Consider the following 22736-nt stretch of genomic DNA (forward strand, 5'->3'; position numbering starts at 1 on the left):
AATTAGTGAACTTGAGCATTGGTCCTTAACATCGGCATGCATTCATCATTATTTCACAATTTTTGAAAACAGTTGTGTATGATTCATTACACAACTTAAAAAAGTTGCGTAATGAAAAAGCGTTACGGAACAAGTTGCAGAATGATGATTTTTACAGCACGAGTCGTAAATTTACACACTGCATAATTCAATGGAGGAAAGTAGGCTGTTTCATGACAGATTGGCGTGATGCAGAGTGGATTGAAATAAGAGTGGCGTCAATGTCAAAAAAAAACAGCTGTATAATGTCCTTTCCATACAAATCCGCGTTCCAATCATGCAGAAGACCTGTCAAAACTGGAACATGACGACCATGTCGCCACTCTTGTGTATAGGCACTCTAGCGTGATGAAATGGCAAAAAACAACAGGCTAAAACTACTATGGGGCTCTGCACGGCATTCTATACTTTGCTCTAGTGATCCTTTATAAAGGATTACTACTTTGCTCTATTGCCTTATGTGCCGTCAACTTTTTGGCAAGGCACATAGAGGTTTTTATTTCGTCTTCGGTCTTTGCTTAAGTGGTCCCCGGAAGAACTAGCCTAGGATCAAAATAATTCATCCCATAGGCTACAGGGCTGGCATACAAAATTCAAATTGCTATTTGAACACAACTCAATATTATTTAATGAAATTTTGAGGATTGCTTCACTGTTAGTTGTAGTTTCATGAGTGTTGTAGCGTATTGCTGACAAAGTTATTCCAGAACATCTCTGGTGGGGTGGGGTAAAAATCACATAAACTTCCTTTTAGAACTCATTTATCATTTGGAAATGAAATGTTTTCATACAAAAAGTGGACAGACTAGTTATTTGTAATAAGTTACGATAAACCAGGGAATTTAGAAATATATAACCTAGAACAACGTTAAGGCCTCCAGAACATTCTGAAATTGTGGCCATTATCTACACAGGTTCATAAAATATTTTATGCGAGTGATATCTAAGTTTAGTGCTTTAAAGCACATATTAAGCCTTAACAGACGTGCCCACAAATTTTGACAAGATATTGGATATTGGAAGTCATCCAAATCATTCTGGAGTTCATGTCCTTATGATGTACAAAATCAACTATAGTCCATACTCACCTAATCCTTGTGAAACATTCTCATTCCTACCCATAAAGCTTCATATGGCTCGGAATGTGTACTAGGGTAACCAATATATTTTGGACCCCTATATATTTTGGATCCCTATATATTTTGGACCCCCTGGGCCATTTTCCTGCAAATTTCCCAGTTTTAATCGAAAGACCAACTCAATTCGCATGCCATTTGGAAAGATAGGATTATTCCGCACTTGCTTCAACCGTTTGTATATAGACTAAGTGTTTATTTTATCTGAAATTAATTTAATTTAATCGGTTCATTCATGCAACCGTTGCAACACGTTACACACAGAAATTGAAGCCGTCACAAATGTTTCAAATGTAAACAAAAACTTTTTTATATTTCTGAACTAAAAGCGAAGAATTACAGTATTGGACAAAACATTTGCAACTTTTTCGATTTTCCATACAAAATGACCAACTTTGGTAAGCTAGATCGCAGTTATTTATCGTCCGATTTGAATGAAATTTTCACAGAACATCAGATATAACTTAAATTTTAACATATATTTTTGAGTGATTTTTCCAACCACGGGTTTATAAATTATAACGGTTTTTCTGAAGTGTAATTTTCGACGAAAAATTCAAAACTATTTATCTCAAAATCTGATAGCCCTACACAAAAACTGTCTTCAGCAAACTTGTTCACCACGTTAAAATCTACAACTTTGCTGATGCTGCTGATGAAGCTATTCCTTAAATATGTTTAGTTATGTCATTTATAAAAAATCGTCAAAAAATTGACTTTAGTCAAACCGTAACTGCTTTTGAACTTGTGATTGGAAAAATTACTCAAAAATATATGTTAAAATTCAAGTTATGTCTGATGTTCTGTCAAAATTTCATTCAAATCGGTCTATAAATAACTAAGATATAGCTTACCAAAGTTGGTCATTTTGTATGGAAAATCGAAAAAGTTGCAAATGTTTTGTCCAATACTGTACATCGGTTTTCCATTGTCAATCGATTGATTAGACTATGGGCAAGCATATTATACAACCAGTGTCGTGGACTCTGTCGCCAAACGATAAAAAATGCCGGTGGTCCAAAATATATACTTTGAGGGTCCAAAATGTATTGGTGTGTCCAAAATAATGAAAAACAGTGCATCACAATTCAATTATTTTTGACGTTTTTTGGATCCTACATGACCGTATGGGCATTTTTATCTCGTAGAAGAAATTTTTCTCTACATTTTGGCATATTATTTGACTTGGTTACGCTGTGCAATCAATTAATTGGAACAAAAAACTAAAATCACTTCCTTAAGGGGTCCAAAATACGACCGTTACCCTACTATGAAGATTTTTAATCTTCAGGTCTTCAGAACACACTGAAGTAGTGGGCAAAAGTTTCGGTATACAGCTTGACTTATTAATCAAACAAAATGTTTTTAATATATCTATACTTGATCATAAAATTCCGTTGTATGCGAAAACAGTTGTTTATGAGCTTATTGGTTGTCGTATGAATTTTAAATGACTCTGATGACATGATTGACAATATCTACTGGATCCACTGGTGCTGTTTTTCATCTGTTTTTAACATTTATTATTACCAAGCCTCTAGACATCTGCAAAGCTTTAGAAATGTAATACGAATATCATCCAATGGTACCGTGAACTCCCACTTATTGTAACAATATCCATTAAAACCCATCGAGGTTTATTTTAATTTCAAATATATTATTCAGGATTGATCACGGAGAGTACTGAGGTAACCCAACTTAAAAAATCAGTAACCACTTTAATTTCAAGTGCATGGCTTGCGGCACATCTAAGTTCATGATTTAATTTATTTATTTATTTATTTATTTATTAAGAAGGCCATTAATTATGCGATTCTGAAACCTAGCTTGCGACATATCAATCTTCATGAATTTGCAAATGAAGTCTATAGATTGAAAAGATACAAACTTGAAAAAACATATGAGTTTATGTCAAGTCTGCAGCTACAAATGTCGACATAGAAATTTATCAACTTTACTAAATCTTATTAACTCTCTAGCTTACTCATCTTATGAACTCTCTAGCTTACTCATTCTTTCACTTACTCATAAATTTTCTCACTATCTCACATACAGAAAATTTTGTTTCTATCGCAAAATATAAAATCATATTTCCTCACTTCTCCACATGTGGCTCCGCTTGGCTTATGTCACTTGAGCCTTCATTAAATGCTTCAACATAGTCTCGAGGATATACATCCTCTATATTCGGCACCATATATACGTAAGAACCAGTTCGGTCACACTCGGGCTCAGATTGGGTACCACTTCTAGTACTGCATTTGGTCCCTCGGTAGTACAAAAGGTACCCAAGTTTGACATATCGCAGTACACGGTGTCTTTGTGGAGTAAGTTTATTACAAAAAAATAGGTAAGTCTGAAATTTCGAACTAAAAACAATTAGACTTTGCTCTTTCATTTGCGACTAAAATCAAAAAAATCGGTCGGGGGGTCCAGAACATTTTTTTTTATTTTGTGTGAAGTACTTATGCATATGTGTTTTTGTACCGACGTACCAAAGACACATTAAAGACCTCCATGTGTCTTGCAGTTGTCCAAAATTTTATGGCTCATAAGGTAATCTAGAATGCCGTGCAAAGTGTACTGCGATCTGTTAAACATGGGTACCTTTTGCACTACCGAGGGACCAAATGCAGTACTAGAAGTGATACCAAGCTCGAGTGGGACGGACCTGGACGTACGTTTGGAGATACGGGACGAACTGCAAGGTCAAACCATTTGCACACCTTGGCATGGAAGGTAAAGTTGTTCTTGGTCAAATGAGCTGTAATAACCATAAATGACATATGATATACGTATAGTCGCAAAACTATCTCAAGCGTCATTTTAATTATTTTCCACGCGTACTTAAATTGGTTATAATGATGTAAGAAGTTACTAGAGAATATTTCTCGCAAAACTTATGATCTCATCCTAAGGTGAAGATGCATCGAGGTCAAACCTCGAATTTTCAAGATCACAAATCTAGAGAACCAAGTTTGGCAGATCGCAGTACACTTTTCACGGCATTGTAGATTACCATATGAGCCATAAAATATCGGGCAACTGCAAGGGACCTGGCGGTCTTTAATTTGTCTTTGGTATGGCTCATAAAAATGCGAAAATCGTCATATCATGTTTTATGGTAGTTTTTACATGGAAAATGTGAATGGAACATAAATATTATTCATTACTTGTATTGTTTAATCTATTTAGACTAAGTTTTTCGCTTTGGATATGAGTTTTATCTGTTACTTTCACCTTACCAGAGAGGAAGTGGAAACATCCCTTCAAATTTTATCATGCGGACGTCGGGTTCAATATCTGTGTGATGAAAGCTTCTAACACATCAACGATGGCGTGAGATTCTTCACAAGCCTTCTCTCCAGCATACGTGCATATCAAATGATAGAATTGATTCATACCTGGGTCATTGGAGACTTAAACATATTTTCGAAAAAAAAACGGCTCATTTTGGAGAGCTTTGATTGAACCCTCATATAAGTGTGACAAACGGCTCCGTTTTGCTCAAAATCTATGAGCTCGTATTGATATAAGTTGTCTCTAACCGAAGGAACAAATTTCATCCTCAAAAATCTGTTATAGGCCTCCTTATTTATTTTTATTCAACTTAAAAAAAATGAAGGCATATCAAACCTATAAGATGCAAATGCCCTCAAAACTATGACCCTAGCAAAATATTTTATTGTGATCATGAAAAACACGTTTTCTAAAAACTCCACCATCTTCTGATACCAAACAAACTAAAATTTTCAACAATAAAGTGTGTTTTTTGCAGGTGGAAAGTTTATCACCAGAGTATACGAAGATCAGACGCTGTTTCTAGTTTTTGGCGGACAAAACCTTTGAACTTCTTTGCTTTATTACATTATTTAGGACAGTAAAAAATATATGACAACAATTGTCCTGGATAGCAAAGTAATGTCAGAATATACAATGATCAGACATAACATTCACTAGCAAAAAATTTGAGGCTAAAATGGGGTTGGGATTTTTGTACATGTTTGCAGGGCTATAATCCCATATTAAGCTAAATATTAGCAAACAAACTCATGCATATCTCGTCTGCTATCCGTCGGATTGAATTTCTCTCTTCAGCAATTTTCTTTATAATGGTTTGAAGAATGAGTTTTTACAATGGGATAATAAGTTTGTACTTACATTACAGTTCAAGCGTGTTTGGAACATATCTCAAAATTTCTTCATAGTAATTTCCATATATGTAAACCTACATTGTCTCTGGACCACCTTTAAATCAGCACCTAGAAAGCTGAAAATTGCTGAAAACACTATTTTTATAGTAAGGATGATAAGAAACATATGAAAGATTGGAATCTCAAACATTTTTAAAATTTGAACCGACCGTATGTACATAAACACATAGATACGCAAATTGAAACATACGAGCAAGTCTCTCGAAATCAAACAAAAAAAAAATTACTCTAGACCCCTCGACCGATTTTTTTGGTTTTTGCAGCAAATGAACGCGAGAAACCTAGACTTTATTGTGGCGAAGTTTCAGACTTACCTATTTTTTTGTAATAAAGTTGTTCTACGAAACACACCGTGCAGTACACTTTGAACGGCATTCTAGATTACGTTATGAGCCATAAAATTTTGAGCAACTGCAAGGGACATGGGGGTCTTTAATTTGTCTTTGGTACCATGGTACAATTATCTTGAAATGGGTTCCATACTGATAATTGTCTTCATTCATGATAGCCTTGGAATAATTTTCTTGACAACTTGTACCATGGTATATGTGTCAGATGTCTGTCTAAGGTATTATGGACCTGTGCACGAGTTCACGAATTTGACGTTTGAGCGGTGCCGAATTCACTTGTTGCCATGGTCACGGTTGTCTTTGGTATAAATCCACCCAAAACCCCGTATTTCTAACATAACAGTTCGACTTTAAATTTCGTAGCAAATTTTACTTTTTTTACTCTTGATTCTAATGAACACGTTATTCTTTGTACTATTGATACAGATTCATTAAGATTGATCACAAACCTGGACAATACGACACATGAATGTTTTAAAATCTTTAAACGCGTTTTTATCGGTTGCCCACATATTTTGGAACATGGGACAGTTATGCGTAAAACGGCAGTACACCTTCCGAGCCATATAAAGCTTCATGGATAGAAATAAGAATGTTTCACGAGAATTGAATGAGTATAGACTGTAGTAGATTTGGTAGATCAAAAAGAGCTGAACTCCAGGACGATTTAGATGACTTCCATTATTATTATTCAATACCTTGTCAAAATTTGTGGACACGTCTGTTAAGGCTTGATGAGTGATGTAAACCACTAAACGTAGACATCACTCGCTTAAGGCTCAAGAATCCATCATTCAATCATCAGCAATCATCAAAAATTAAAAACCAGTGTTTTTCATTCAAATTTTAAGAATCATGAAAATCTATCATCGCATTACAGATAGCAAGTGCAATGCAATGATAGATTTTCATGGAAATTGCTTCAATTTTTAGCAAAAAAAAACTGGTTTTGAAAATTTGCAAAAAGTTTTCTTAAAATAATTTATAAACCTGTGTAGATTATGGTCAAAACTTCATAATGTTTTAGAGGCCTTAGCCTTAATCTAGGGTAATTATATACTTCTAAATTCACTGGTGCATCGTAACTTATTACAAATAACTAGTATGTACACTTTTTCACCTTCATTCTTGTTTACGGCGGATCCAACTTTCGATCGAATCCTATTCGTTCGAATCCATGGCCCATTTGATTTTGCTGACGTAAACGGGAATGCAAAACGGTTTTCGATCGAATGTCCATTCGAACGTAAACAAGAATAGGGGTGTTTGTATGGTTTGTATGAAAACAATTCGTTTCCAAATAATAAATGAGTTCTAAAAGGAAGTGTATTTATTTACCCCACCAGAGATGTTCTGGAATAACTTTGTCAACAATACTCTACATCACTCTTGAAACTACAACTAATAGTGAAGCAATCCTCGGAATTTCATTATGCTCAAATACGAGCATTTTGAATTTTGTATGTCAGCTCTGTAGCCTACGGGTTAAAATGAATCATTCTATTAAACAAAAACAGTCATCACGATAGCAACTGCACAGTGATGTCCTGGAAAATACAAAAGAATATTCGTCTTACCTGTTTAAAGAATACTTCGTGCAATACGACAAAACTGAACGAAAGCATGATGCATAGTTGCGAACAAGGAAATTTCGGAAATGAAACGAGATAACGAGAAACAAAACTACGAAAGCAATCATGCATTACATCGAATTTGTATTGTCTCAAAAATGCAACATTCCAAATTTGTTCCGTTATTTGTACATTACAAAAGAAAATACCTAAAAACTTAATTAATCGGTCTAACACAAACTTCAGGGGAAAAATACTATCAACTACTATTCGGGGTACTCTGGTAAATGATTGGTGGCATTGATACTGAAAGAGGAATTTTCGCTCTATGGAATGATATTCAAATTTGTGTTTGGTTCCTAAGGACATCAAAATAATATCAAAACAAGATTACCGTTGCGATCGACGTACATTTTTTATTCAGAAGAGGGGAATCTCATGGTCACAGAAACTTTCTGCCTCGGGTAGGAAGCGCTTTCAGCAAATCCGGGGCGTGGTCAGGCAGGTGCACTCGGAACGGGGTTGTGGCGGGAATGGGTTCTTGTAGCACTCTGCAAAGGAAGCCACCGGGGGTCGCAGTTTAATGCAGTCGCGGACCACTTTCTTCGGATCGCACCGGGGTGGGATCTTCGCCTTTCCACATCCGGGAAGGGACGCCCGAGGACAGAGCTCTTTCTTGACTTTTACGCAGTCGGGAGCGGCCAGGCTGGGTGCTGGTTTGGCGCAGGACGGCCGAGAGGCTACCTGCCGCTTCTTACGGCGCGGTACCATCTGTTGAAGCGTATCGTCACAGGAAAACTCCTTCGGCGTTGGTGGTTCCGGACAGGTGCGCCATGTCTTCGGACTGACGGGCTTATCGCAGCTAGATTTGGGTTCCTTCGGGGGCATCTTGGTGGACCGTTCGGCGCAGGCCTTTTGCTGGCAGTCTTTCTTCTGACTGAAATCCGTCAGACCGCGGTCCTTGTTCGAGGAGGAAAATGGACGAGCTTTAGCTAGCTTGCCGACGGCTTCCATGTTTTTGGCCGAGATTCCTACTCTCGCTGCTTCACTGATAATTTTGAACATCTTGATGGGCTTTCGGGATTTTCCGGAAATAAAGACAACCTTTTCCAGTGGTGGGCCGAAAGGGAATGAGAAAATTTTCACCCGTTGCTGCGGGAGTTATGTTGGGTGCAATCAACAAAGTCTACTAGATTCATTTGTAGAATTTTTCTAGAAATCATGATCCACGTGCCTGCATGCCCAAGAGGGTGTCCCAAAATTTCACTTCGTTAGAAAAGTTGGGGGCTCAACCTCCAAACCAAAGAAAAAAAACGGTAGAAAACGATGTAACAATCAAACTTTTGTATGACGGGAGTTATGAGAAATGGCGTTTAAAAGTTGCCCTGTTGAGATTTTTGAAAAAGTCAGATTTTCGTGACCAATGTACAGTGTAGCAAAATTCCAAAGCTTTTCTGTCTTAAGTATTTTTTTTTTACATTGCTGAGCTTCTTTATGTGTCATATACTTTATACTTAATTACAACCTGAAGTGTTGATCCAGATGAAGAGCTCAATTTTGTGCGAAATGCACTAAATTCTGTTCAACTTCATTCAAGCGTGTAAAGGTTTCCAAATACTTAATCCATATTATAGAAGTCATCTATTGTGTGACAATCATAAACTAATGTTATTTACTTTCATCTTTGAAGTAATGGAAAAGATCTAAATTTTACCCAATTTCATATTTGCACACCTATTAAAATTCAAACGTTCTTCATTGCGTTGTTCAGATGTAGTAGAGTACATTTGGACAATTTAGAAACGAACAAATTTGAAACTCAGGTAAATATATAAAATACTACTTTTTCAATGTTTTTGCTATAAATCAATTCATTTGGGCGTTGCATGCTAGTCCGTTGTCTAGTGTGGTGCTTCCTTCAAAGGGCAAATAGCCCACTGGAAGCATTGACGTGTAGTGTCTTTAAAAAAAGTTGAACAATTAAAGTACATTTTTACATTTAATTTCTTAAAGATAACTGCGAGTACTGAATTAATTTCATATTTCCATTTTTAGAGTAGCTACGAGTGGACATTATATAACTTTTGGGTCAAGGAATATTGCATACTCAAGACAGCTAAATTAGCGAAAAAAAGTTGACTTATGTTTGGGACAATATTTTAAATAAAATTTACGTTTACCGCTGTACACAAAAAAAAAACAGTATAACCAGGTCCGTCCCACTCGGGCTCAGATTGGGTACCACTTCTAGTACTGCATTTGGTCCCTCGGTAGTGCAAAAGGTACCCAAGTTTGACAGATCGTAGTACACTTTGAACGGCATTCTAGATTACGTTATGAGCCATAAAATTTTGGGCAACTGCAAGGGACATGGGGGTCTTTAATTTGTCTTTGGTATAACAGTGTACCCCCGCTAATTTGAACGGCTTATTTTTAATTTGAACTTTTAGTTACCCTACGCGTGTTTCTGGTCACTTCATTGGCTGGTTTGCTACGATTCTGCACTTCGTTTCACACCGTTTCATTTCACTTTATTGCGTTCCTTGAGCTAAATGACTTTTGAACAATTTCTAATTTGAACGATGTTAGCGGGGGTCAAATTAAAAAAGTGTTCAGACTAAAAGCGGTCAAAGAAACGGAGATACCCGATATGATAAATTATTTGCATTTCATTCGAAAACGTTCAAATTTTCTGAATTGCAAGGCTATTGAAAATAAGAACTTTGAAGACCTTTTCTCAAAAAAAGAGAAGGAATAATGATCAAACAGGAAAAAAAATACAAACAAACAAAACGAAACCTAACAGGAATCAAAAGAAGAGATGGATTCCTCATGAAATAAGACCAGAGATTTATGTATCATTCCTCATGAAATAAGACCAGAGATTTATCCGAGAATGTGTTTTTTAATTCCTCGAGATATTGCGACAAATTACATTGCTCATATTGCTGGATGAATTTTTCAATGATTTTCTTAAAGAATTTCATCAGAAACTATATTAGAGAGATTTGCAGCCCGAGGCTAGCAATTCACTTAAATTTCTTCAGGAGTTTATTTAGTGATTATTTCCCATAATTCCTTCGAAAATTTTCCTAAGGAATTCATCAAAGAACTTTGTTTTGGTTATCTGAAGAATACAACATGGTTTTTGCCAAATATATCCTTCGAAATTATCTCAAACATTGTCAGGAATTTCTTTAAAGATGTTCCAGTTATTTTTCAAGAAAGGCCTAAGTACTCCAGGAATTTATCCGTTGACTTCCGTTTAGAGCATCTTCAAAACTTCCAGAAGTTTCTTCAGGGATTTCTTAAAAATTATCCTCCACAATTTTTAAAACATTTTAACTAGGAATTCTAACCAGTTGTGATAGACTCACACTCAAATCTCCATTAATACGCTATCCCGTGAGAGCAAACTCATTGAAGATCTGTTTCGCAAATCTTACGCTTGAGATTGTGATGCACAATCACTCAATCAACTCATACCGTAAAAATGATTCAGTCGCAAAACCCGTCAAAAACTCGTGGATGTTGTTGTTTACGTTAGATAGGATTACTATAGTTTTACGGACTAACAAGAAATTATTGCCCTGTGTGAGTAAACTGTGAGAATATGAGACAATGAGTCAAAAAGGTGAGCCAACTCACATGATTTTTTGACTGCTGAGTTGCGTGATTGACAACTCACGCATGAAAAATCTCAAGCGTGAGTTATGAGAAATTGAGTTTTTCACAACACTGATTCTAACTGATATCTCCAGAAATTACTCAGTGATTTTTTAGGAATTCCTACAGTAATTCTTTAAGATTTCTTAAGGAAGTCATTTAAAATTTTTCCAAGTATTCTTCCATGAAATTTTCGAGGCATTTGTTCGTGGAAATATGAACAAAAATTTTCAGAAATTTAAGAAAAGCATGAAAAATAGTAACCATTAATGAAACTTGTGTAACTTTTTAAGTCACCCTTGATGAATACGGATCATTAGAAGAACTCAAAGCCCTTGAGGAAATTTTTGAAGAGTTTCTAGTTAGACTGTTAGGATGATTGAAAAAAAAAAACGAATCAATCAAAACACTGGATGATATCCTACATCATTTTCTGACCGAACTCCTTGAAAAACATCGGACGGAATCCCTTAAAAATGTGTAAGAGGATTTCCTGAAAAAATGCTGCAGTGTTAATTAGCATGGAACCTTAAATAAAATTTTGTAGATTCCATGGGTTTTTATTGAGAAATTCATTGAGTAATTAAATTCTGGAGAAAGTCCTAGATTTTTTTTAGAGTAACTCAATAATGAAACACAGGGTCTAATTTGAGGAATTCTTTCAAAAGTTATCAATAGAATTCCTCGAAGATTTTTTTAAGTTTAATGGATGAAATGACGTGGAAAATTCTTGTCGGGCTTCTTGGAAAAAAACCCTGAACATTTTTTTTTTGTTCAAAAGATCTGAAAGTAACCTGTGTGGATTTTTTTGGGAGAAAAAATCTGTAAAAATCTTTGTTAGTTCTCATAGCGCAAAATATTTGGGACTTACGCGTTTGGAAAAAAAAAATCTAAATAATCCCTGAGAAAATTACTGGAGATAGTAACGTTGAAGTGCTCAAGAATTTCCTGCAGCAAATTACGGAGAAATTTCTCAAGATATTCTTTGAAAAATCACTGGAAGAACATCTGGGATAATTGGTAGAGGAATCTTTAGAAGAATTTCTGGAGAGATTCCTGTAAGAGTCTCTGAAAGTATTCCATATTAAATCTCTGGAGAAAGCACTACGGTGATTCCTAAATCTTTTCCTCAAGAAATCTGAGATGAATTTTTTGAAGAATAAGTTGAAAAGTCTCGTAACAGTCTATCTGAAGATTTCTCTGGAGCCTGCAAAATTTTGCATCAGAATTCAAGTAAAATAAGAAAAAAATTACTCCAGAGACCACTCTGATTAAAAAAACGACTTTAAAGAACTTTCATCATAAAATAGAGACTTTTTAGATACTCGCATTAAAATAAATACTAAGTTACAGCCCTAAAATTGATAAATTGATTGTTTCGACATTTAAAATTAAAAGTTGTTGGAATTCCAGATTACTTTTCCAAGATCAGTTTTCAGCTTTTCAACTTTCTAATAATTTGAAAAATCATGCTTGAAGATGTGTAAATCCGTTACTGATCAAATTTAAAGATGTTCACAAAATTCAATACTTTCATACCCAAAAAGATCCTCAGTAATCAAGATTCCTCACTGAACAGCTCAAGGAGCGTTTTAATAGCGGTGCAGCTAAATTTTTTGGTAGATTTTGTCGCGAAAATCCTTTGCCATGAACATATTTTGCAATGAATTAACGCATCAAAAAAATTTCCCTGGTTGTTATCGAAATTTCCCGAGAATTCCAGGTTTTCTCATAGGTTTAATAAAATTCCCTGATAATTCAGGTAGGTTTTTTCAGGTAGTAGACACTCTGTGGGATCTTATACTATAGAATATTGGTTGGTATAACATTTATAACAAATCCCAAACTTAAAATTTTAGTCAAATCTTAGTTTTCTCTAAGTTTGGCCTTTAAGGCGCTAGTAAAATAGTAGCAATTAATTGCCAAAACTGGAAAAATAGTTTTCTCCATAATAAGCGATATATCGAAAAAATAAAAACACACAGCGAAGAAAACAGCTCGATATAAGGAACTGATTTTTAAGTTTTGACATATGTACCAATTTTACTAGGGCCTTAAAAGTCAAAAAACTCAAAAAAGTCATTTAAAATTTTCTAATTTATTCTACCAGGATTTTTTCTTTTTTTTACTAACAGTTTTTATGTGCCCTGTACGAAATTGAAATTGGGTCACTGAAAATAGTTTCATAAAATTCTGGAACAGTATAACTATCATTACATTACATATTATGGCAAAATATCAACGTCATATGCAGCCCAGATTTCGCTGTCACGAAACGTCAAATGCAGCCCATCGTTTTTATGGCTGTAAAAGGGAAAAGTATTGTATTCACAATAAACTGTTATTGAAAATCTCAGTCGACGGACCAGTTTTTTCCAAAGTTGCTGATAAACCTAAACACAAGATTAGTTATTCCTAATGTCTGCTATGTTTGCTGGCATGGAATTTCACCCAAAAGGCTATTTATGATTTGGTGTGATGCAAAAGCAATCATTTTTTGCTGAGAGGTTCATGCGAGAGTTTGAACGACTTGCGCATAATTGGTATAAACACAAAGTGGAATAAGAAAAAAACTCAGTAATCACAGAAAAAAAAGACTGTCTTCGCGAGTCTCGTCTCAGATTAGTATTGCTGTTTGCATATGAGATGCAAATGTTGACTAAACGTCCTCCAAATGCGGTAACACGAAACAATCAAAGGACACCTAGCAAAGATTATATGAATCACAGCCGTCCTAGCAAGAAAAATCTATCTTTGACATCGCATTTCTTGTGAAAAATCTTACCGCATTTGGTGTTCCCGCATTTGACATTTGCATTTCAAACGCACACAGCAATACCATGCGCGTGTCCGACATCGGCAGTGTACGTAGTGTTGTAGTGTTAACAAAATTATAACTATTATCCTCTACTTCCTCGGAGTGTGCTTCTCAGTTTATCGTTCTTAGAGGCCCCTAAAACAGTTTTTCCACTGTTCCTTGTACAATTTACACAGGGGAGCTTGCGTATTTTCGGCCGTTATGTTCTCTTCGTCATGGGTGGTTTTCGTAGTGCAAATCTTCTTGGATTTGACAATGAGATGCGCCTATTGATGATCTAACGCAAAGCTGAAATGCGTAGATGGCGCTCTTCCAGAATAGGGATTAGTGCATCTTAATTAAAATGTCTAGTTAAAACTTTGGAAGCAAAATCACTACAATCATTGAACTGACAAGATTTTTGCAATTCGAGGCACAGGAAACCGTAAATATTCATTTCAGTTTGAAAAACTTTCGCAACCAAACCTCACTTTTGATCGCCAATATACCGTGATGGTACCATATTTCGCGCACGCTCCTAATTTCGCTCACTGTCATTTTATTCATATTTGTTGAAACATATTGGACTACATAATCGCATGCTATGTAACCATGGCTGAAGTAGAATTATTCAAAGTACTAGCCAACAAATTATTATTTCGAAAAACATGTTTAAAATGTCAGTGAGCGAAATTACGAGCGCGCGCGAAATATGGGTGCTTTACGGTACTAAAAGTATTGATGCGAATCTAGCCCAATAGATTTTAGAAAACCACCCAATACGGAGAGAACAAAGCTGCCGAAAATACTAGAAGACTTTGCCATTTTGCAATGAGTCTCTTTAGAAAAAAATACTGCTATTTAAACCGTTTGAAGTAAACAGTTTGTTACCATTCATCTCTCAAAATCGCGTCCCTCATTCAGATTCAGTTTTTTTTAACTGTGAACAGGTTTCATTGCATCAGACATTTTGGTCCTTTAACTTATTGCAGAAACAAAAAGCCTATTTTAGAAGATACGAGGTCTGCTACTCCGTTGATTCGGAATCGTTTACCTCCCAGATATCGAAATATAAGCACTTGAACTCGGCAAGAACTTGTATCATGATTTGAAACCAGCCTCATATACTGATTGGGTTGTTTTGCCACAACGACTTTCTCATCATCTACGCCAAATAGGTGCGTTTCAGTGGCTTGTTTCTCTCTTATACTCTTCCGATCGCGTTTATAAATATTGACAAAAACAGCTACAATACGAGTCCAATATGGTAGATCTTACGGATGTAAATTGGATCCATCGCTATATTCCAGAGTCAAGTCAAGTCAGCAGTCGTCTGAGTGGACAGTAATAGATAAACCTCATCCAGAGGCTTATTTGGAGTAAAAGAGTAAGAAATAAATAAAATATTTCAGAAAGGCTGGAGTGATAGTATAGCTCTCGAAGGAGATGATGTTGATGAATAAAATGAATGTTTCTGATACCTCGATTGCCTTACGGACCTGTCAATATTTGATAGTTGATCGCTTCCAAATTCCGTTGGAATCTAACTACCGTTTTGTCTCAAATTTCGAACAGACTCATATTCCGAACACTCGGTTTTTGTATGGCAATTTAGTTGAAATGTTTCACTGAAATATGTCACCAAATAACAAGGAAATGGTAGTCATTTGCAATTCAATTTTAACGTCTCCAATATAATTTATTCTGCGGAAGTAGTGATGATTCTCTAGTTTGAGACCAATAGAACAAGCTCAGATAAATTTATTTGCGAAACTATTCATTTGAATGCTGTTCGGAATTTGAATCAAGTTGTTCGGAATATGAGACAGAATGAACACAGTGTTCGGCATTTGAATCAAAATGTTGTTCCATACTTTTAAGTAAAACCAATTTTAAAACTAACTAAATCAACATTATTATCGGTACACCCAACAACTAACTGTTAGACTTTGCGAAGAAATTAAAATTTACACAAATATCAGCCAATTTATGCCAATCAGATGCATTTGAAGTCACTGTTTGCCTTAAGTGTTCGGAATATGAGTCAAAACGGTAAGTACGTTGAGTAAACTAGTTTTTTTTTTCCAAAAATCTCAAAGTGACGACCTTTAAACTTATTTACCCAAACTTTCCCCCATACAAAAGCTTGATTGTAACATTCTTACCTACCATTTGGACATTGAGCCCCCGAGTTTTTTGACGATGTGAAATTTTGAGACACCCTTATGTCCACGTGTTTGCCGCCATTCGAATACCCGAGCAGAAAGTGACCTAGCGCGCTACTTGCGATTATCCTTTCGGAAACTGCTAAAACCTACATTTAACGTTATCAACGCATTCAATACGTGTATCTTAAGTCTACTCCTTGCATGAACCTATCCAAACTACAATCTAGTAATTTCCTCAATCATGTTATCACAATTCTCATCGAACGAATCGATTATTACGAGTGAGTTAAGGCTGGTCGCTAATGACGTGCTGGTGTCGAGCGTGGTAAAGCTCTGGATCGTTCTGAGCGATGACATGCTAACACCTGATTTCGTTTTCGTTTCGTCAGTGGTAGTTTATTGGCCAAAAGACAGCGGACCACAAGCAAGTGTGCCGCGGAGTGCCGCGCGCGCGGTGTGGCGAGTTTTGTGTGTAGGTAATGATGGGGTGTGTTGTCGAGGCACGATGAACGCCGCATCCCACAAATCCAGATGAGAAACAGAAGAAAGTCGAAAGAAAAAGAAAAACAGACAAAAAAAACAAATCATAAACTGGTATCTACTGCTCGCTAAACTACAGCTGTTATAAACTATAATCTGCGCTTGTAGGTATATGGTGTTGTGACGTTCTGTACCTTTATTCAAGGGATGGAATCTCCGAAACCGAGGCGTTAGAGGAACTACTCGAACGAAACCAACCGTAAGCCAACCCGTCCAAACAGGAAAATCATGCGGAAAAGGGAAGAAAATTTGGGTTAGCTTGAAAACACTACCTCGCACCATGAAACAACGGTCAATGGTAACCTTTGCAGCTCATGTCTATATAGTGTGTTAGTTGCATGGCGATTCTTCTACTACTAAAAGCGCTGATTAGCCTAAAAATGAAGCGGATTTTCTGAAAAATGAAATGTTTTAAGAGAGTCAATTCAAGTCAATGCGATATCTTGCGTCTGAGGATAACATAGGTTTCCTGAATGAATATGAAGGAATTACACAAGGATTCATTACATTCTGTAACATTCAAACAACAGATTTCTGCTCAACGCGAGGCGGAATGGTATGTTTTCAATACATAGTGCACAGAGAAACAGACGTTACACTTAGACCAAATCGCGATCAAAATCATAGTCGACAGAACATGTACGCCCAATACTAAAATTAGTGTGTTTGGTCGATGGACCTACAGGTGGCGGTAGTGTGTAAACGTCAAACGCGAACAAAAACGATGCGCACGCTGCAGGTGGTGGATTGACCACCTACAATATATTTGAATCGATCGTTAAAAAGTTGGTCGATGGACAATGATGAGAGTGTGACGTCTGTTTCTCTGTGCATAGTGGATACAGTAAATCCTTCGAATGACTCTTGGATTTTTTACGATATATTCTTACGATCATTCTTATAAATCTTGGTTCTTTTAACTCGTACTTTAAGAAAAATGAGTTCATGATACCTATAGGTAATGAGAAATAAAGCAATATGTTGTATGCTTAGGATGTTCCATGAAATTATGTACGAAATGAGATGAAGTATTGTAAAGTTAGTGAAGTAGTCGTTAGATGAATTTGACCAATAAAACGTTTGATGATAGTAAGGTCCACTGGGTTCAATTTACAGAATGACGAAACAGATGTTTGGAACGAATGTGCACGCCATTACCAACCTTATGTACAAGTGAAATTCGCTATGCTCATGGGACATTAAAACAGTTATCGCTTGCAAAGCTTTAGCACACTTCAGATCAATCTAAATTGATCGTAAAACAATGTATCACTTATCAGAACTTATGATAAAATCTAAAGGAAAATAAATCACGCTAATGAAACTAAACGCATGCTGCATAAAAAAGCTACACACCATAAGAAAGGCTAAAAATGGCTCTCCAAATAGCTACCTCCAGTCGTAGAAAGTGTCCGCACAGATGTGTAAGACGTACCTGTATTGAGATTACTGTAAGCATCGTCCTCCTCGGTGATATCATCACAATCCCGCTCGGTCCGGTCATCTTCGTCGCCGTTCTCGTCCCGATGATGGCCATTCCGCGGGACATGGTCGCCCCGTCCGTTTTCATCGCCCTCGTCGTCAGCGCCATTCTTCGATTCGCTTCGATACAGCACTGTCTCCTTCAGTTCCGTTTCTCGTTCGGTGAATTTCTCGTTCCGGTGTCCGATCTAAAATTTGGATAGAACATTCAATAGGAATTTTCGTTAAACAGTAAACGGCCACGAGCCAACCTTCGCCTCCAGACTGGGCTCGATAAACTGCCCGAAGGGGACCTTGGGAAATTCGTTGACCGGAGCCGGTGGCAGCTTGTCCAGGTTCAGTTTTTTCAGCTCGAACATCGCCAGCTGTAGAGCCTTTATCACAGTATCGTCATCGTAGCCGAAATTTTTGTACAGAATCGTCTGCAGGAACTCGGTTATCTGGTCCATGTCCTTCATTCGGAGTAGTTTCACTTTGTGGACCTTTAGGATGGTGTAGGCCATCGCCGTCAGCACACGCTCACCGTAGAGCATGTAGATGTCCCATACTCGCAGACAAAGGCTGAACGGTATCTGTGAAGGAGGAGATTTGGTTTAGATGTAGAATAAGAATACTATTATTAACACGCCGAGTAACGCGATAGAGAATAAAATTAGAAACTAAATATTTAAGTAGCTGATTCTCAGCGACCTCTAAACTAATTTTTGATGTAATTTTCAACGATCTTCTGTCAATACGGTAACTATTATTTTACCAAAATTCTGTAAAATTCTACCAAACTTTGATAATTACTCGAGGTATTTGCTCTAGAGTTGACTTTAAGTATTGCTCCAAAGATTTAGTCAATAACTTATCATTTTCTCATAGATTCCCTCTCTGGAATACTCCCAGAAATGTTTTAAGAGACTGCTCAAGGAAGCTCTCAGTTCTCAAATAATTTATTCCGAGATCTTCCCATCGGTTTTCCAAGGGTTTACGTTCAGGATTCCATAAAGATCAACCAGGATTTTTTCTAGGGATACCTCCAGATATAACTCCAAAGATTCGTGGGCTTCATGGCCGTGCGGTTGTTAGGCAGTTAAGCGCATCACGGTCCATGAGTCCAATTCCGCTTCAGCCATAAAAACTTTTCGTCAGGATTGTTTTTTGACTGTGGCACTGGAGAATGCTTGTCTTCTAGTCAATTCTGGTGTTAAGTTAATCTTTTTTTATATTCCTTCAGGGGATCTTTCAGATTCTTTCAGAATTTTCCCAAGGTTTTCGTAAAGTAATTGATCCAAGCATTCTTCCAGAGATATAGAGAAAACACATTTCTCAGCTATTGTAAGAGTTATTGCTTGAAAATCCGAAAAACGGAAACCCTAACGTAATCTCAGATGTAACTCCTTGAGAAATATCTGATGAAGTCCTGCATAATGTTTTAAAGGATTGGTGGGTTCGCGTTCGTGCGGTTAGTGTTGTCAGACATTTAGCCGTATCGTGTCATGTAGTGGGTTCGATTCCCGCTTCAGTCTGGTAAACTTTCGTTTTTACCAAATGATACGTTGAACGTTTCATTCTAGTCCATTGTATAGTGTTTCCTTCAAAGGGTGTCAAAGGATTCTTTTTAAAAGATTTTCTGAAAAAAATGTTGGAATAGTGATTGGAAAAATTACCATCCGAAACCTGTATATTTTGTAGGGTTTTAAGAGGAAGTAGTATAGGAGTAATGGGAATAATTACTGGAAAAAATACTTAACTTGTGAAATTACTAGAAAAAAAAACTGAAATAATCAGTTGGCGTAATCCCTGAATGAAAAATTCTGAAGAAATCATCAGAGAGCTTCATTATTAATATACTGAAGCGTTGTATAGCGAAATCTGTGATAAATTTATATATGAATAATTGAAAGCTCCCCTAGCAAATTTAAGAAAGAAGCTGATAGAGTATTTCTATATGAATCCTTGGAGAATGTTTTTAGAGAATCTACTGGAGTAATCCCTGGATGAAATCCGAGGAAATCCCTAAAGAACTTCAAAAGCGAATCCCTAAATCAATTTTTTAAGAAATTCTGGAGGTATTTCTTTGTGAATTCATGGAAGATCTTCTGGAGTAATCAGTGGAAAAATAACCTTAAAAAACTCTGGAGGGAATCCTGAGAGAATCCCTGGAGAAATGAAAAAAAAATAAAGGAATCAAGGTTAGGCTGCTGGAGCACCTGATGGCGGAACATTAATTTAAATCTTTTGTGCGAAACCATAGGAGGAATTATTTGTCGAATCCCAAGGTTAATTACTGAAGAAATATCTTGAGGGATCACTCTTGAGGGATATAAGAAGAACCTGTAGAGAAGTCGCTTACTAATCTATGGAGGCTCACTGAGACTCCCAGCAACGGTTCTTTCGCGAAGTATTGTACAAATTTAATTTTAAAAACTTAGCAGATGTTAAGTTTTTTTTCCATTCTTCAAGATTTGATACAACCATTTTTTTGACATTCAAGAAAATATTGTCAAATTTTTGTAATACCTTTTCTTCCAGGATGCTTCGCGATTTTTTTTTCAATAATAACAGTTTCTTTTTCCACAGTTAAAAACAGAGAGCTTTCTTCGCCAAAGTTGCCATTTTCGCATTCTTATATCGTGTGGCAAAAGTACGATGATACTTTATGCTTAGGGAAGTCAAAGAAATTTTCATTACGAAAAAACCGACCGGGAATCGAACTCAGACACCTTCAGCATTGCTTTGCTTTGTAGCCGCGGACTCTAACCACTCGGCTAAGGAAGACCCATAGTAATAATAGTTTCTAACAGCAGTTTTTCAATCGAGAGATTCAAAATGATAACTGCAATGATGCAAATATTTTATATCAATAAATCGTAGCACTAGCAGAGAACTTCAAATTAGCAAAGAAATTTGTTTCATTAAAAATCTCATTTATAATGTTTTAGGTTTTTAATTTTCAAAAATCTCGCTTCAACCTTTTAAGTAGTCTCGTCACATAAATACATAAATTTTAAAACGTTTTAAAACATTAAAATCTATGTGTCTCAACAAATAAACTTCGAAATTTTTAAGAAACATCTATTTCTTGATTACAGGTTATTTTGTGAAAAATTCATGTATCTTATAGACATGCTAACAAGTACACGCAGAGAAAACAATTTTGATTTCAAATATATTCTGAATCATAACAACAAATTTTCTGTATTATTTGCCGGCTTATAATAGCCTTTCATTGTTTTAATTACTGCTGATGATTTAGTTCAAAAATATTTATTGTTGAATTTGACAGCAGAGTGTAACACTGTTCAACATTTTTTTTTGTTCAATGTATTTTTCTTCTGAAACAGCAATATTTTTGCATTAAAATAAAACTGTACTCACGGTGTCTTTGTGGAGTAACTTTATTACAAAAAAATAGGTAAGTCTGAAATTTCGAACTAAAAACAATTAGACTTTGCTCTTTCATTTGCGACCAAAATCAAAATAATCGGTCGGGGGGTCCAGAACATTTTTTTTTTATTTTGTTTGAAGTATTCATGGATATGTGTTTTTGTACCGACACACATTGCGTTGAACATAGATACGGGACAAACTGCAAGATCAAACTATTTGAACACCTTGGCTTGGAAGGTAAAGTTGTTCTTGCTCAAAAGAGCTGTAATAAGCATATATGACATATGATATACGCATAATTGCAACACTGTCTCAAACGTCATTTTAGTTATTGTCCACGAAAAACTTTGAAAATCGTACTTAAATTGGTCATAATGATGTAAGAAGTTATGAGGAAATATGTTTAATAGGTAAAGATGCATCGATATCAAACCTCGAATTTTCAAGAGCTTGTTTGTAGATTTGTATCTTGAGAACCTGACAACCTTTTGCGTTGAACATTTTATTGATTAGTTGCCACCAGCGAGTGACCAGTGAGTTACCGGTTGTCTGCTTCTCTAGACTTGTGCTTTTGAAAATTCGAGGTTTGGCTTCTATGTATATTCACCCTTAAAACCATTGATAACCGAGTGTGTAGCTCGTTGTTATTAAGCAGATAAACGGACCAAAATAAAAACTGTCACCGCTGGGAGACAGAGGAGGATCTCTTCGTCGTAGCATTGTGAAATAAAGTGTAAATCCATTCGTTTGCTCAGTAATAACAAGCTTTTTTTAGGACGAGATCATAAATTATGCGAAATTTCTCTTCTTACTCGTAGGGGATGGACACAAATTATGTCACGCTAAATTTCAATTTTTTCGACCGCCTCCCCCCCCCCCCCCTTTGTCACACTTTCTGTATGAGTCCTCCGATAATTTTGTAAGGCTTGTCAAGCAGGGCTTAACCCCCTTCCCCCTCTTGTAGCGTGAGGTAATTTGTGCATGACCCCTTGATACAAAAGTGACTTATCCGCCTTTCAAACAAAACAATTTCAGTTATTCGAATTAACTAGTAGAGGGCTTCGCATGTGATAAACCTTGTTATAAGGCATGTAATATACTTGCCCCATGGTGCTGAAAAATACGCTAATTTGGATGGTATTTGACAAGTTTCAAACCTTATATTTTTTATGTTATTTTCTTAATGGCACAGTGCTTATGAAAAGATCAGAAACTAACATCATGAGGCTAAAATGGGTTTGGGATTTTTGTACTTGTTTGCAGTACTATAACCCCATATTAACACCTCTGCCGGCAGTTTCATTTTTCAAAATGTTCAAATCGCGATGACTTTTTTTTTTAATTTTTGAAAAAAATTTCCACAACTTCTCAAAAAACTCTTTTATTTTCCGAATC

At 36.2% G+C, this 22736-nt stretch overlaps 1 protein-coding gene across 11 annotated transcripts in view; it reads right to left on the reverse strand.

The window, feature by feature from the left end:
* The window catches only part of LOC5572317 (USP6 N-terminal-like protein), a 70504-nt gene that overhangs the window by 3728 nt on the left and 44040 nt on the right, over nucleotides 1–22736 (reverse strand). For 8 of the 11 annotated variants that reach the window (XM_021853426.1, XM_021853427.1, XM_021853423.1 and 5 more), the window contains 2 exons: nucleotides 18215–18535; nucleotides 17917–18151 (listed from right to left, as the gene is read on the reverse strand). In XM_021853426.1, the coding sequence (XP_021709118.1) occupies nucleotides 17917–18151; nucleotides 18215–18535 (556 nt within the window). Of the gene's footprint in view, nucleotides 1–7700; nucleotides 8545–15938; nucleotides 16307–16615; nucleotides 16661–17916; nucleotides 18152–18214; nucleotides 18536–22736 lie in introns of those variants that run through there. The other 3 variants (XR_002502326.1, XR_002502325.1, XM_001653953.2) reach the window with 3 other exon arrangements.

This window comes from Aedes aegypti, chromosome 3 (genome assembly GCF_002204515.2).
Source record: "Aedes aegypti strain LVP_AGWG chromosome 3, AaegL5.0 Primary Assembly, whole genome shotgun sequence".
NCBI lineage: Eukaryota > Metazoa > Arthropoda > Insecta > Diptera > Culicidae > Aedes > Aedes aegypti.